Here is a 15730-nt window from a genome sequence, read left to right on the forward strand (position 1 = left end):
CTATATACTTCAAAATTTCAAAAAACGAAAAAGAACTAACGAAATCGTTTAAAAATATTTATTTTGATTAATTCATAAAATATTACAAATTTACAAACATACTAAATATTAATAAAACTACGTTTATTTTAACATAAAATCGTCTAAATTTTTAATAATTGCTTTAAATAAGTATCAAAAAAGAAGACATTGAAAAATATTACAAAAAGAAGTAAGTACAGTAATGGCGCAATTCCAAAATAATGAAATTAATAGAAGAAAAGTTAATAGGTACATTTACGTCATTTACGATATCAAAAAATAAAACATTGATATATTTGGTACCTATATTCAGAATATTATGTAATAGATTAACACAGGGGTCGGCAAGTAATTTCTATTGGAGTCCTAAAGATTAAAATAATAAATCAATGAGGTTCAGTGAAAAAAATTTTTTTCAAATCTTTATACATAATGAAATAAGTACAATGTGTTGACAAGGTCTAGAGTTATGCATTCCACGGTCCGCCAGTTGCCGACCCCTGGATTAACACATATTATAGTTATATAACATATAAGAGTTAACAATAAAGATGATATTATGCGTAAAAAATTGTTATTATTGTAATACTATAATATTTATAAAATAAACATTTTTAAATTTATTATAAAATAAAAAAATAAAAAATGTTTAACCAGTACTAAAGTAAATTATACGAGTGTACACCAATTTTTATAAAAGCGCGATGAGTAAATGGACTAAATATAGACCAATTTTTCAAAATAGATAACAAGTAAACTAAAAATAACTTTATACATACGTATTATACAAATTTAAGATTCAGAAAAGGGCGATATACCAACAATAGGGCGATGAATTAATCGGTTTTAGTAAAAAATACAGAAAACTTAATAGAAAGTACTTCATATATTGTTTTCATCAAATCAATTTAATAATACCATAAATAAAAGGGCGTAGCCAGAGGGTGGGTTTCAGGGTTTAGACCCCCCCCCCCCGAAATTTGTTCTTGGAATAAGATTGATTAGGTTTAAATGCCTATTACATTTAAAATCTTGTATAATATAACATATTTATACTCTACCCCCCCTCAATACTATGCAATTTCTCCACTTGTTTAAATTTGCACCACCAATCTATTTTCATATTTTTAAGACTAAGTAAAATAGTTCAGAAGGATTATTGTATCATATGATAATAACAAAATATTTATAATATAATAAACGTTATGTATTCCATAAAGTTAAATCTACCTAATGTAAAATACTAGTGAAAACAATTTAATATTAAAAAACATATCATTTAAAGTATGTTATGATAATAGGTAGACTTATAATCGTTTTTAGTATACAAACTCACGTGTACGCCAAATAATACATAATAATAAGACTACATTATCTGTATACTTTATTAAAAATAAAATATTTAAATATTATATCATTTTATTTTTTCATATTATACGGGATGTCCCCTGAGGATTTACCCATTGCGATATTATTTTAAAATAAAATGAAGATAGCCATTTTGTAGAGTTCATTTTTCTGAAAATATTGACGTTTCAACATTTTAATTTCTTTAATCTCCTGGTTTTTAATATTTTTTCTAGTTTCGATAAAAACTGTGAAATACACTGAAAGCGTTCGTGGGCTGTACGAGCAAGCGGGCCATATGTTTGATACATTGATATCACTATTCGCAGTTTTTTCGAAATTAGAAAATATATTAAAAATTAGGAAATTAATAAAATTAAAATGTTGTAACGTCAATATTTTCAAAAAAAATGAACTCTACAAAAGTGGTTATATTCAATATTTTGAAAATAATTAAATAAAAAAATATATTTTTAACTTTTTTACTAAAACATTAAAATAAATTAATACATGGAATATTTACAGTTCTTTATAGTGAATCTTAATAAAAACCATAATTATGATATCTATATTATTTCAGGAGTGGGTAAATCTTCACGGGACACCCGGTATAGATAAGTAAGATAACCAACAATTTTATTCCCTCTCATTGATATATAACCAGAAAATTAACAAATTTAAAAATAAATATTTATAAAAATCTATGACTATTCTTAAAAAGTATTTTTTAAATAGTGTAAGAAAGATATGTGTGGTATTTTACACGAAATGTTTCTTTTTTTTTTAGTAAAATAAAATGTATTTTTATTATTTTAATATGTAAAAATACACAGATACATTATTGTATAAATATAAAATTAATAACCCTATTCCGAATTTTAAATTTGCATGAAATGTATAACCGATATTTTTAGATTACTTGTCATCCAGTTTAAACAATTGGTCGTACGTTCGTGCATAATAGGATTAAAAAAACTTACCAATTGCTATATTTATCATGTTTTTAACAAAATAAATAAAAGTAGGTGTACATAGGATTTCAAATAATAACATACTTCTTTACGTGGTAACAATTTCAATATTATAAGCATTTAATTATTATTATTATATATATTCATATGATAGTAAATTATTTTAAATTTGTGTTAACACTAACTTACCCTAAAACGATGTGATTAGATCCATAAAATCAATAGATACGTAATATTATCTCAAAATTAATCTACAAATTTTGAAATGTAATTGCGTATAGTATAATTCATAAAACAGTAAAAGTTTAATGACCTTAAAAATAATGTTTCGGAATTATAACAAAACAGTTGATATCGTTAATTATTCTTAATAAAATACGTACCTACCTAATTTTGTTCAAATTTAAATTACAAATATATATGTATTTTTTATTATTCATTTAAAGCCTCAAAGACTGAAGTTATTGGCTTACATTATTTACAATATTATTATTTCATCATACGTTATCTACAATTTTAAAATATGTCAATAAACAGTAACAATAAAATAAGGAATTAGACAAGGTTATTCAGTTTCATTATTTTTAAGGTTATAATTTTTTTGGAGTTTTCTTGATCGGGTCCTAGTGCTTCATATAAGTGATACGAATATTTAACAAAAATTAAAATATTTACATAATTTTTTGATAAGGATATGAAATCCGCCAAGTATTGTTTCCACCAAAACAAAAAAGTTTCGAGTTTCGTTTCTGCCAAATCTATTTCTACCTACCTAGTACCTGTCTTAGCTTCATATAAGTGATCCGATATATTCAATGCTGTTCTAGTATCTGTATAATTACGACAGTATAGGAAAACATGTTTGACGGTTGAGTGCTTCTCCACAGGTTATACATTGATCGGGTTCTTCGTGTCTCACGAGGAAACGATGGGTAAGCCAAGTGTGCCCAATTCTTAGTCTGTTTATTACGACTTCGTGGAGTTTTTTAGCAATGAGTGTTGGCCAATACATATACACAAATTGATAAAAAGTTTAATTTCGTTAAGTTTAGTTTGTGACAACCCACGGTGTTGTCACTGTTGCAGTGTCAGAGATAGTATGCCTCCCTTAATGTCACTCAGAGAGCAAATTTGGATTGAAATGGCATCAGGAGAGTTTATGGCTCTTTTGGCGTAGATGTCTTGTTACCAAGGATTCCAACATGGCTAGGAATCCATAACAGCTTAACGTTTTGATTATTATTATTTAGTAGAGAAATCTGATTTTGTATTATTCTGGATATGATGTTAGGTTGGTTTATATTACGAATGCTGTTAGAGAGTCATTTAGTATGAGTGCTTTGTTTATTTTGAGTTGTTTAATTATTTAGTGTTTGAGTAATTGCATAGGCTTTTGTTGTGTTACAGTGGTGTAAATTGGGTCCAATTTCTGGTGGTACAGTGACATATTCTCAACTTATAATTATTTCCAACACACCGATAATCCAACTTCTTAAGTAAAATCCTTCCCTATAAACTATAATTTATTTTCCCATAATATATTTCTTTAGATATAATTCATCAATTACATGGTCCAAATTAATATTATTCTTTTTTTCGAGCTTCAAAGTAGCTAAACTACTAAACCTTTCTTGTCCCAAAGTCGTTCTTAGATAAGTTTTTAACCTCTTTAGACAAGAAAAGATCTTTTGCAATCTGCTGTATTAGTAAGTATTGTTAGGAATATTTTTATGTCTCTGTAATTAATGGAAACCTTTTTGAATGTCATTTTGTTTTATGTATTCTATTTTTGATTCTAATTTGTCAGGTACTGAATTATTGCCATATTTTTGATTTTACTATTTTAGAATATGGATAGAATAATTTAATTGATAATGCCTAATACATGTACGAAAATTACAACTTTGTACCTGTTTATATATTATATTATAACTTTCAATGATTTTCTGGTGGTGCAAAAACATACCTTTGCACCACCCAGTTTACGCCACTGGCTGTGCAGAAATCAGTTAGTTTGATTATTTTTATTATATTTGTGGAGTATACTGATGCCCCTACACCCTCTTAAGTTTTAGATCCATCGGTGTAAAAAGATATATAATCTTGGTAGTCTTCCATTAATGAATATATTATACAACAAATAATTGTAAATATTTTTAGTTTCAGTACCAGTTGTTTAAAAAAGAACTTTATATTCAGTTTTAAAATCTAAAATAATTATAATTTGGATATTTTTGGTGATTTTGAAGGATTTTGGAAATGTTTGAATATCAAATTTATATAAAATAAAATCGTACATATATAATATATATTTATAACCATTTTATATTGATACAAGAAAAATTATCTGAAATTCTTTAATTTTTAAGTACTTTGAACCATAAGAAAAAATATTTAATTTATTTTTAAAAGATACATAGTTTTTTTCACATAAATGCGTTGTTTTAAAATCACTGAATAAAAATTAAATTCAAGTGATATTTTCCTTTCACTTTTCGTAGAAATAGAACTAACAGTAAAAATATTAATTTTTTTTTCATACTAAATTTAAGAAGGTATTATAATATTGTTTTATTATTTCGTTATTCGCATAATGTCATCTTTATTATAAACTCTGACATCATATGCGCTAATCGATTATAGGAACATAAAAGTTTACAAAATTGCACTATTTTATTATATGTCAGCAGTAGACTTCTTTCGGTTATTAGTTTGTTACACGAATATTTAAAAAAAATCAAAATATTTTCATAATTTTTTGATAAGGATATCAAATCCACTAAATATCGTTTCCACCAAATCTATTTCTACCTACCAGGTACTTTTCTAAATTATAGTTTAAAAAACATTTAGAGTTACCCAGGGGCTAACACGAGGAGGCGGTTATCATTGAACCCACAAAAATAATTTTTGGATTAAAGTTAAACATTTTGAATTTGAACTAAATTTAAACCTATTAATAATTTTTTTACCACTAATTATAAATTCCATTATAAAAGTGTATAATACATAAATTCTAATAAATACGAGTATATATATTATTCAAGATTCACACAGCTACTACCGTAATACTCGTAATTCCGTCGTTGTTTTCACAGTACTCACAGATTCAATCACAGAACTAACACAGATACTATCTAGACGTAATATAGATCCAATATATATATATATTTATAATAGATAGGAATAATACATTACTACGCGTAACATCAATTATCCTCAATAGCAAATGGTTTATCCGGAACGCCATGCACCAGTTGCCCTTCCATATTATATACATTATACGTGATTATAATAGGTATCAGTGGCGCATTTAATGGGGAGAACGGGAAAATGCCCCAAGCGGCAAATTTTTGGGAGTGGCAAAAGATTCTAACTTTAATTATTGATGTGTTCATGGTTTTTTTAATTTTCACACCTTTTTCGGTATTGTTAAGTATTTAAAACAAAATATTGTTGAACATCTAATAAGAATTTAAAAAAATTATACTATACCTAGTCACCTAGGTAATACTGAAATAGCTTAATAGGTATATTATATTTATTATTCGATAAGATATAATAATTTCGTTCAATGTTTAAAATAAAGTCTTGAGTACACAGGTTGGACGTATCATTCCCAAATGAATATATTCACTTAAGAGCACAAAAAAGTGCCTTTGTTTGAAAAAAGTTTACAAAAGGAGAGTAAAAATGTACCTAAAAGTGTTCAATTCATGTTAGTATTTATAAAACAGAATAGTTTAGTTGAAGTATGTCCTTATATTAATATTGCTCTAAGAATGCTTCTATGTACATTTTCAAGTAATTATTCAACGGAAAGATCATTTTCTACATTAAAAAGCGTCAAGACTTAATTAAGATCAATAATGGGAGAAAATCGTATTAATTTATTAGCAACCCTCAACATTGAAGCTGATTTAATAAAAATTATTAATTTTAATGATATTATCGAAACTTATGCTTCTCAAAAGTCAAGAAAAAATTTATAAGCTATCGATTATTATATTATATTTAATTAATAACAAATATTATCTATTTAATCTAATAAAAAAACATGTACTGTTAATCATTGTGCATTTAATAAGTGATGATTCTGTTTTCTATATTTAATATATATATAATATATATATACATGTATTTTTTTAAAGAAAGGAATATTTATTTTGAATAAAAAAGATTAGGTTAACGTTAGGATATGTATTACTAAAAAATGATTTAATACAAATATACAATATTGCAAAACAACTGGTTTATGAAATTTTGTTTCATAAAATTAATTTTTTTATTGCATAACTTGAAATTTATTGCTAAGTGAGCTAGAAATTCGTTCTAAGACACTACGAAAAACATATCAAAAGTTTGTAGTGCATATTTTTGCATATTTAATGATTTTTAGATTTTAGAGCATATTTCTTAATTTTACAATTTTTTTAGAGCATATTTTATACTTTATAAAGATTTACTATGAAAATTTGTAAATAAAAAAATAAATACATTAATATTGAGAGATATTATTAGATATTCTTGTATCGTACTTTTTTAAGCATTGCATAAGTGCATGCATGTTTATAGTACTTTTTAAGTGCATTAAGTTCCGAGCCCTAGTTATAATAATAATTAATATTTCATTTATATTATATAATATTTTGCTTTTTTTGAAAGTTTTTATCGGGAACCAATTTGTACGTGTGCCACCTGGCGCCTACGCGCCTGCCTAGAATATCACGAACCAATTCGGATGTCAATTTTCAGGTATGGTAACCAATTCGGACACAGCCATTTTATTATGTTACGCATTTTTATACAGGGATCCGACGGAATTATATGATATTTATAATGTTACTAATAACAACTTAGTTTTTTTTTACTATATACTTCAAAATTTCCAAAAACGAAAAAAAACTAACGAAATCGTTTAAAAATATTAATTTTGATTTATTCATAAAATATTAAAAAATATCAAATATTAATAAAGCTAAATTTATTTTAGTATAAAATTGTTTAAGTTTTAATAATTGCTTTAAAGTAGTACCACCAGAAATAAAGAAGTACAGTAATGACGCAATTTTAAAATAATGATATTAATAGAAGAAAAATTAGCAATTAGCAGGTATGCATTTACGATATCAAAAAAAAAAAAAAACTAATATATTTGGTTTATTGAGAGTATATGTAATCGATTAACACATATTATGATGTCAGAGTTAACAATAAAGATGATGTTATGCGTAAAAACAAAATAATAAAATATTGTTGTGATACTATAATATTTTTAAATTTATTATGAAATAAAATAATTAAATATGTTTAACCACACCAGTACTAATGTAACTAATAATTAGGGCTCGGAAGTTGATGCATTTTGCATTTTTTTTTTTAGAACTTTTTAAACGATGCTCTCCTGGTCATAAATGTGTTGTAATTAGCATGTGAATCCGAACAACTAATTTTTATTTTGCAATTTTTTGCATTTTTTGGTGTTTATTACTTTTTAAGTCATATTTTGAAAATTTAGGTCATTTTCCACATTTTTAGTCATTTTTACTGATTTCACATTTGTTCACTTCTTATTATTATGCCAATAACTTACTTAGAACTTTCAATCCTATTGAACTAAAATTAGTACCTATCAAATTTTATCTTGCCGATTACAGTCGTCTACAACAGAACGTTGTAGTGAATATTATTATACCTAAATTTTATTATTATTTTAGGTTTTTTTAAGGACATTTTTATCAAACTAGTATCACCTCATGCGAGGACGCTCGCGGTAATCGACGTCAGCTCAGTCGTACGGCAGACTACTATATCCATATTGGAAATAGTTGTGTATTCAATGCAAGAAAATCCTACTAGACTTAATGTCCATGACGATGTAGAACATATCATAGCATCATTGATCCATTGTACTTTCTGGCTCAACGACCAGTTAAATACAGGCATCAGTTCAGACGCCTTTGATTAACCGCAACCGTACCCGTCCTTGCCAACATTTTTATTCATATTTCAATGTTTTTTACCCTCCTGTTTTTAGCCGCCCTGAGAATCATGTCATAAATCATAATATTATATTGTAATCAACGTTATTTTATTGTCCCACATAATTAAGAGGAATTTGAAAAGCACAATTATTTTTAGGATTTTACGTGGGCTATACGATTATTAACAATAAGTGATCATTATTTTTTATTATATTCAGATCGGTAGGTACAGGAAGATTCACTTGTTCTTATACGCATTGCACGACTTATCGATGCATATCACTTAGTATTTCGCGAATAAATCGATATAATCCTTAGAGTATAATCAACTAATATATTATTTCACTATTAAATGTGAATTTATTCTCTCTTTTAAAATCAACAATTTCATTCTACGATTCCGATCACCCCAATGATGCAAATTTCATATTAAAAACGGATTTAAACGTTTCCTTAGTATAAAATTACGTACCTATAGTGCCTATACTACCTACGGGCTTTACAGTTAACGCTTTACCAACAATATGTTTCCAATGTTTCCATTTATTTATTCAAAGATGCGTTTATATAACACGAAGTCATAGGTGTACTTACGGATGATCGGCCACTACGGCCAGACTTTCAGCTAAGCAAAACACTGATGGCCTGTAAAAATCTAGTGGCTTCGCCAATATCGCTTTTCATGTAAAACGACAACAAGCCACTGAAACCACTGGCCTGTTTTAAAATCACCTTGTGTTGGGGGTGCGGCGGCAAACCTGGATGCAGCATTTGTTCAACGAGTGGATGCTATTCCAAGATCTTGGCCACGGCTAATCCGTTCTTCATGTGCTTTTTCATGCGGACGTGCAGGGTTTTCAGTCTGCGATTGACGAGGTAACATTCGAAAGGCGACGACATGATACCGCAAGCTGCAAGAAAAGGCAGGGCAATAATTTAAAAATATGTAATTATTAGTTAACAGTGACGAGACGACACTTCCAATGCTGAGGGAGGAGAGGTTACATTAAAAAATATATTAATACATTTTTAAATTAAATATATAATTTATACGCTTATATATATATATATATATAATTAAATACAGACATTCAATTGTCGTACATAACATATTGTTATCAATTCAATATTTATTCTCATTTAATAATTTTTTGTGATATAAAACATTTTACACTTTAATATTAAATATTAATAGGTAACAAATTTTATTTTTTCAAACACATTAAAAATATATTTCGGTGGTAAAGATAGGACCTCCTTTAATCTGGGCTTGTATATCATTAAATGTGAAAAATGATTATGAAAGGAGACAGTGTATAATTTTATAACTATAAAGAGGTATATTATAAGTACCCATTTCATGTTACCGGCCTATATAATTTTAGATATTCTTATTAAAGTGATTTATTTTACTATGATACAAAAATATAATAATAAATGCACAAGTTTTAAGTCCCCAAAAATAATGTTTTATAATTATTATAAAATAATGAATATCTTTTTTTGTAATTTAAATATATATTTTTAAATATTTTATAGATCATAAATGGTAGACATAATAACACAGTTAATGCTAACAATGGGTAATTTGAAATGAGGATTTGACAAAAATAATGTATGCAATACTTGAAATTGATCAATAACATATTTGTTTTTATATTACAAACATAATATGTGTGTATAATGTGTATATAATGTTGTATCACCACTATTCATATGAAAAATATTTACTCAATTTATGAAAAACAAGTGTGAAGCACATACTGTATGGTACATAATATACATTTTATAGGTAACATTTAAAAATAATAGAAATAGAAGAAAAATCAGACATAATAATAGGTAAAAATGTTTGGTTTGTTTTGTGTAACAAAAACATGATTAAAATAATATGTTGAATTCAACAAATGTTATATATATAGACAACAAACAAACATACATACACATGCATATATAATAATACATACATTCATATACGTACATAAATGAATATATCGTCACTTTAGTTGCATATAATAATCAACAAAATTCAACATTATAATAATAAATCATTAAATTAAAAAAAATTAAATTGTTTTTTTTTTTTGTACATTTCCATTAACTTTAGATAAAGCCTGCAGCTCCTCTATAATTATTTGCTTCGGACGGGTACAAATAGTCATCGCTCCAATTAGACCGGGATAATGTTGGTTCGGATGTTGTACGTTGTAGTTTTGGCATTGCGTGTATAATGCTTTGAATAGATATAGCAATGTCTTTGAATTTGGGCCTGTCTTCCCTATCAAATTTTATACAGTTTTCCATTAATTTACGTAGCTCAGCTGGTGCGTCCGATCTGACTTTTTTCAAATCAGGTCGTAAATAGCCTCTGCCTACCATAAAAATAATCTGATCTTTGTTATTAATTTCCGTGTAAGGTAGCTGACCAGAGAGTAATTCATACAGCACAATACCATAAGCGTATACGTCCGACTGAAAACTGTATGGGTTATCTACTTGCATCCGAATAACTTCAGGCGCCATCCATAATATGGATCCAGATGGTTGGTGGTACTGTTGACCACCAGACCATTTTGATTTTATGGTAGCCAAACCAAAATCACCAATTTTTACAACAGAATCGTTGAAAAATATGTTGTTACTTTTCAGATCCCTGTGTATAATGCTTTTAGAGTGGAGATAGTTCATACCAATTGCAGTTTGGCCAGTAATTGATATCAATTGCATCGCCTCAAATCTAAAAACAAAAACAAAACAAAATATATTATAACTATTTGGCTAATATTTATAATTATAAGCAAAATTAAATAGAAAAATATGTTATTACTTTTGACAAAATAAGTAATACAAATATAAAATAAATTATTTTTATCAATATGATGTATACACATTACTAACCAAATTTATAAAAAAACACTAAAAAAAGCAAACCAATTCACATAAATCCAAACCTTAAGTAAAACCATTACTCATACATAACTTAATGATTATTTCTAATAATCTTTATAAAAAGTAGTCTTGGATAACATTTTGCTTATTTAATAATTAACATCTAATATTTGAATACTGTGTTCCCATTAATTTGTTTGAGAGTATACTATATCATCAAAAATAAACATTTAATACAATAAAAATATTTTTCTTATGGTCTATAGGAGTAAAGCCGGTAAAGCGCGTGTCAATAATATGGAAAAAAATTGAGATTGGGAGCATACACAGTATACCCATAATATTGAAAAAAATTCTTGAGAGTATACGGCATATATATAGTATACTCTATGGGAACACCGCTGCTTATACATAATTTAATGCTGTTTTATAAAGTTTGTTCTATTCACTTCTATACAATTGAGTTTTTCATTAGTTTTAATTTTTTGTGATTTTACATTAGATAATTAAATATTAAACAAGTATTCAAATAAAAATGGTCTGTCTATTATCGAGTAATCTCATATAAATTGTTTATCTATAATACAAGCAATGGCACCAAACTCAAACTTTTTTTATGAAGCAAAATATAAAATTTTTGTCCCAACCACCCACCCAAATTATATGATAGGCCCATTTAAGAAGTGAAGTGATGGATTCACATGACATATGAGCTCAATGCCACTAAATACTAGACATTATATATACATTATACATGATACATGTAATACCTAAAATAAAATGTTTAAATCATATATTTTAGTTTTGTACTTTTCAAACTAAAAACAATAAATGCCTGATGAATTGATATACAGTAGACGCCACTTATAAGACTCACGGCTATAGGGTTCAGTTGCTTATTAGACTCAAAATCGTCTGGAACGGTCCAAATGTATCAAAATACATTAAAAAAAAATCAGTTATAGGACTCAACACTTCGGTTATAAGACTCAAATTTCGTAAAATAAATAGTATAAAATAAACTTTTTTGGATATAAATTAGAAATAAATTGGTATTGAAAAATTAAATAATATTCGTGTTGATTATTTCTAGTTTCTGTTGGTACCTTATAACGTATAATTTTTTAATTTTTTTCAAAATAAATAATAAATACATTATACATAAATCCTTTATAATATTTTATTAATGTATAATTTTTATAATATATTTATATGTAATATTTACCAATTATAATTTTAGTCTTTTTTATCAAGATTATTAAATTTATTTAATAATAGGTGTGTAATATGTAATATGTGTTAAAGTAAAATTAAAGTAAAATATGTAGTAAAATAAAATTTATAAATATGTAATTAATTTTTTTTCCACTTCGCCTATAAGATTGATTCGGTTATAAGATTCACTTTGTGCTGGTCCCAAAGTGAGTCTTATAAACGGTGTATACTGTAATTCTATATAATATATAAATTAAGAACAGCATTCAACATATTGAAATATTATCCAAAAAAATTAATACTAATATGCATTATCAGTGGTATACACTAAAGGGTTAAAGGGTAACAGCTGCTACCCCTTATTTTTTTTTGGTGGGTGGGTCCCCTTTGTCCCAAATTACCTATACATAAAAATCAATTACTGAATAATATAGCCATTAACCAATACTTTTTTTTATTTGAAGTTGAAAGGTGGGTGGTATACTATTCATTTAATATGTAACTTAATTTATTTTCCAATGTACACCACTCTGCACTATATAATGTAACTAATTGTTAGTCTCATTACTGTTATATATTAAATAAAATATTTCTTATAATTTCAATCTGCTACCAGAATAAGATTAGCATATTTAAAAAGTAAAAAAAAAAGAATACTTTATAATCCAAGCATAACAAGATATCATTAGATACTTATAATAATTAATAAGTACGCATTTTATGAAATCCCATAGGCATTTTTAATTTAATAAAATGTTCAAAGTATTAAATTAGTTTACTAGATATTATACCAATAGCTGTATTATTAATGAAACAAAGAAATTATTTACTTGAAGATAAAATAATAATATTAATATTTTTTCTAAAGTGATTGTAAGAAATTTCAAATTTAATTGGTTTATTGAAATCATACTAAACTACCACTGGGGAATATAATAACCCTTGTAGGTACTTTTATAATGAAAAATAAACACAAACTTACTTTTTTTCCAATACATGTAAACAGCGATATAGACTTGATCCTTCACACCATTGTGTAACAATTGCTAAATTTGGTTTTCGTATAACACCCATAAACAGTAAGACATTTACATGCCTAGTTTTTTTTAATACGGATACTTCATTTTTAAATGCTTGTAATTGTGCAGCAGTGGGTTGTTTGACTTTGAGTGCTTTAATTGCAACTGGGCCATGCCAATTTGCCTTATACACAGTACCAAATGACCCTGATCCAATGCAATCACCCATTTGTATATCTGTCTCTGGTATTTCCCAATCTTCTAATGATTCTTGAGGACCAGTGTCACGAAGCAACTTTTTGGTAGCACTTTCATCAGCACTTTTGGCTCGAGGTCTAGGCCTTAGTACATTAGTAGGAGAAGCTTGGGCACTCTGGCTATGAGGCAAGAAACCATGAGGTACACCAGATGGAGCTTGTGATCTTCGCTTCAATTCAGCCAAATCGTCCCAATTCATATTCACCATATTACGGCATACATTAGGTTCTGAACTCGATCTTTCGCCATGACCAAGCACTCGACGTCTTGAAGATTGATAATCAGATGCCAATTGTAGTATACCGGCAGAGTTTTGATAAATAGTATGATTTCCCCCATTGCTGTTATTCAAATCTCTGGTTGGAATACATAATACAGGTACTCCCATTGAACACCGTTCATGAAATTTGAATCCACACGAACGGCAATGATAACCCTAGAGATTAGAAATGTATATTAACGAAAGTCAAAGAATGATAAAATTTAAAAGAACCAACAACAATTTACCAAGAATATAATATATACCTGGAAAAGTAGTTGACGACAATGATCACAAGTTGTAAATGACGTACGTTTTGAAAAATCATGTGTAAATGATGCTTGAATGGGTAACCAACACATTTTTACTTGTATCTCTTCGTATTCAATAGTGGACGTTTGTGTATCCCACGGTATCTGATGGTCAGTGCCATTCCTGTAAACAACACAGGCATTCAGTGGGATCTTCCTGTGTTGCAAACGCTTTTCAAGGGCCATGTGCAGCGTTTCGCCATGCTTCACTTCAATCGTGGTACGCTGTTTGTTAGGTAAATAAGCACGGATGGTGCGCACAAACGGTGTGGACGGCTTGTCTCCCCGGGTTTTACGGTGCTCCCTGGGATGGTCGACCTGATCGAGTAGCTCCTGCTCTTTGGCCTCGAGCTCGTGCAGCTTGACGGTGAGCTCTCGGTACTCGGTCAAATATATGGGTGGCGGATGATCGAACGTAGCAAACGTGCCGTTCAGCGCGTGTATGTTGCATTTGGTCAAGCGCATCACTTCCCTGACGTTCTGCAGCTCGTTGCGCAGCGAGGTAATCTCCTCGAAGTCGAACGACATGACGACGCCGCCACCGCCGCCGCCGGCAGCGGGTTTGGTGTCCAGGCCGCCGGGGGATCTTGCTGGGGTCTCGGGATTGGGGGGGGGTTGAGGAGAGAAAGGGCCTGTGGGTGCGCTACAGCTCCATCGTCAGGATCAAGTGTCCCACAGACGGACGCTGGACACCATCGTTCGTGCGGGTGTCGGTGTCCGTTGTTTGTCTGAGGGTGGTCGGGTGTCGACGCGAGGCGGCGGACAGATACTACGATGGAGCTGTATCGGTTAGATTCGCCCCGAGCGCGTCTACTACGACATGTTTACGTGAAACCGTACGAATTCGTTACACGATTGAACGGTGCCGATAACAGACGCACCATATTCGAACCGCGGCGGTAGATTACGAAGTACGGAGTGCCCTCCTATGCGTTTCTGGAACCGACCGCAATTATTTGTAAATTAAATATAATACAACTTATATTAAATATACTAATATAGGATGTAATGTAATATTATTGAATAATAATTAATATCGAATTGTCAAACAAAATTTACATACATTGACAAATATTTTTAGGTTAAAAGTTAAAACTACCCGGACAGTACAACCGCAGTGGCCGCCCTAAATACCGTACACTACTTGGACAGTATCGACTGTGTTGGCTAAGTTGGTAAACTATAATTATCACGATTAAAGATATAAATTATAATTATAAATCTATAATTATTAATTAAAATAATTATACGTAATCTTCAATCTTAGTCTGTGGCCAAAGTGAATTTATTCCATTTCCATATATGTATTGGCTTTTAAGTTAGGTTACCTATAAATATTTTAAATGAAGCAACGTTTATGGAACTTGTGTGCAGTGGTGTCGTGAATGGTGAACGACGTTTGTCTAATGCAATTGCTTAACCCTTGAAATTTATGTTGAGCCTAAAAATTAAAATT

At 28.7% G+C, this 15730-nt stretch overlaps 1 protein-coding gene and 1 pseudogene across 2 annotated transcripts; both read right to left on the reverse strand.

Annotated features, from left to right (window-relative positions):
* Positions 1 to 2894: 2894 nt before the first annotated feature.
* LOC113550350 lies at positions 2895 to 4466 on the reverse strand (annotated as a pseudogene).
* Positions 4467 to 9887: 5421 nt separating this feature from the next.
* Positions 9888 to 15315, reverse strand: LOC113549510 (raf homolog serine/threonine-protein kinase Raf). Of its 2 annotated transcripts, XM_026950847.1 has the most exons (4): positions 14230 to 15315; positions 13410 to 14140; positions 10700 to 11060; positions 10361 to 10601 (listed from the first exon to the last, which is right to left on the reverse strand). In XM_026950847.1, exons 1-4 carry the CDS (start codon positions 14800 to 14802, stop codon positions 10494 to 10496), a joined length of 1773 nt encoding a protein of 590 aa, XP_026806648.1. In that variant the 5' UTR covers positions 14803 to 15315; the 3' UTR covers positions 10361 to 10493. The 2 variants fall into 2 exon arrangements, with proteins under 2 accessions (XP_026806646.1, XP_026806648.1); XM_026950845.1 differs by having other exon boundaries at positions 9888 to 11060; positions 14230 to 15314.
* Positions 15316 to 15730: the final 415 nt, after the last annotated feature.

Source organism: Rhopalosiphum maidis, chromosome 1 (genome assembly GCF_003676215.2).
Source record: "Rhopalosiphum maidis isolate BTI-1 chromosome 1, ASM367621v3, whole genome shotgun sequence".
In the NCBI taxonomy this organism is placed as follows: domain Eukaryota; kingdom Metazoa; phylum Arthropoda; class Insecta; order Hemiptera; family Aphididae; genus Rhopalosiphum; species Rhopalosiphum maidis.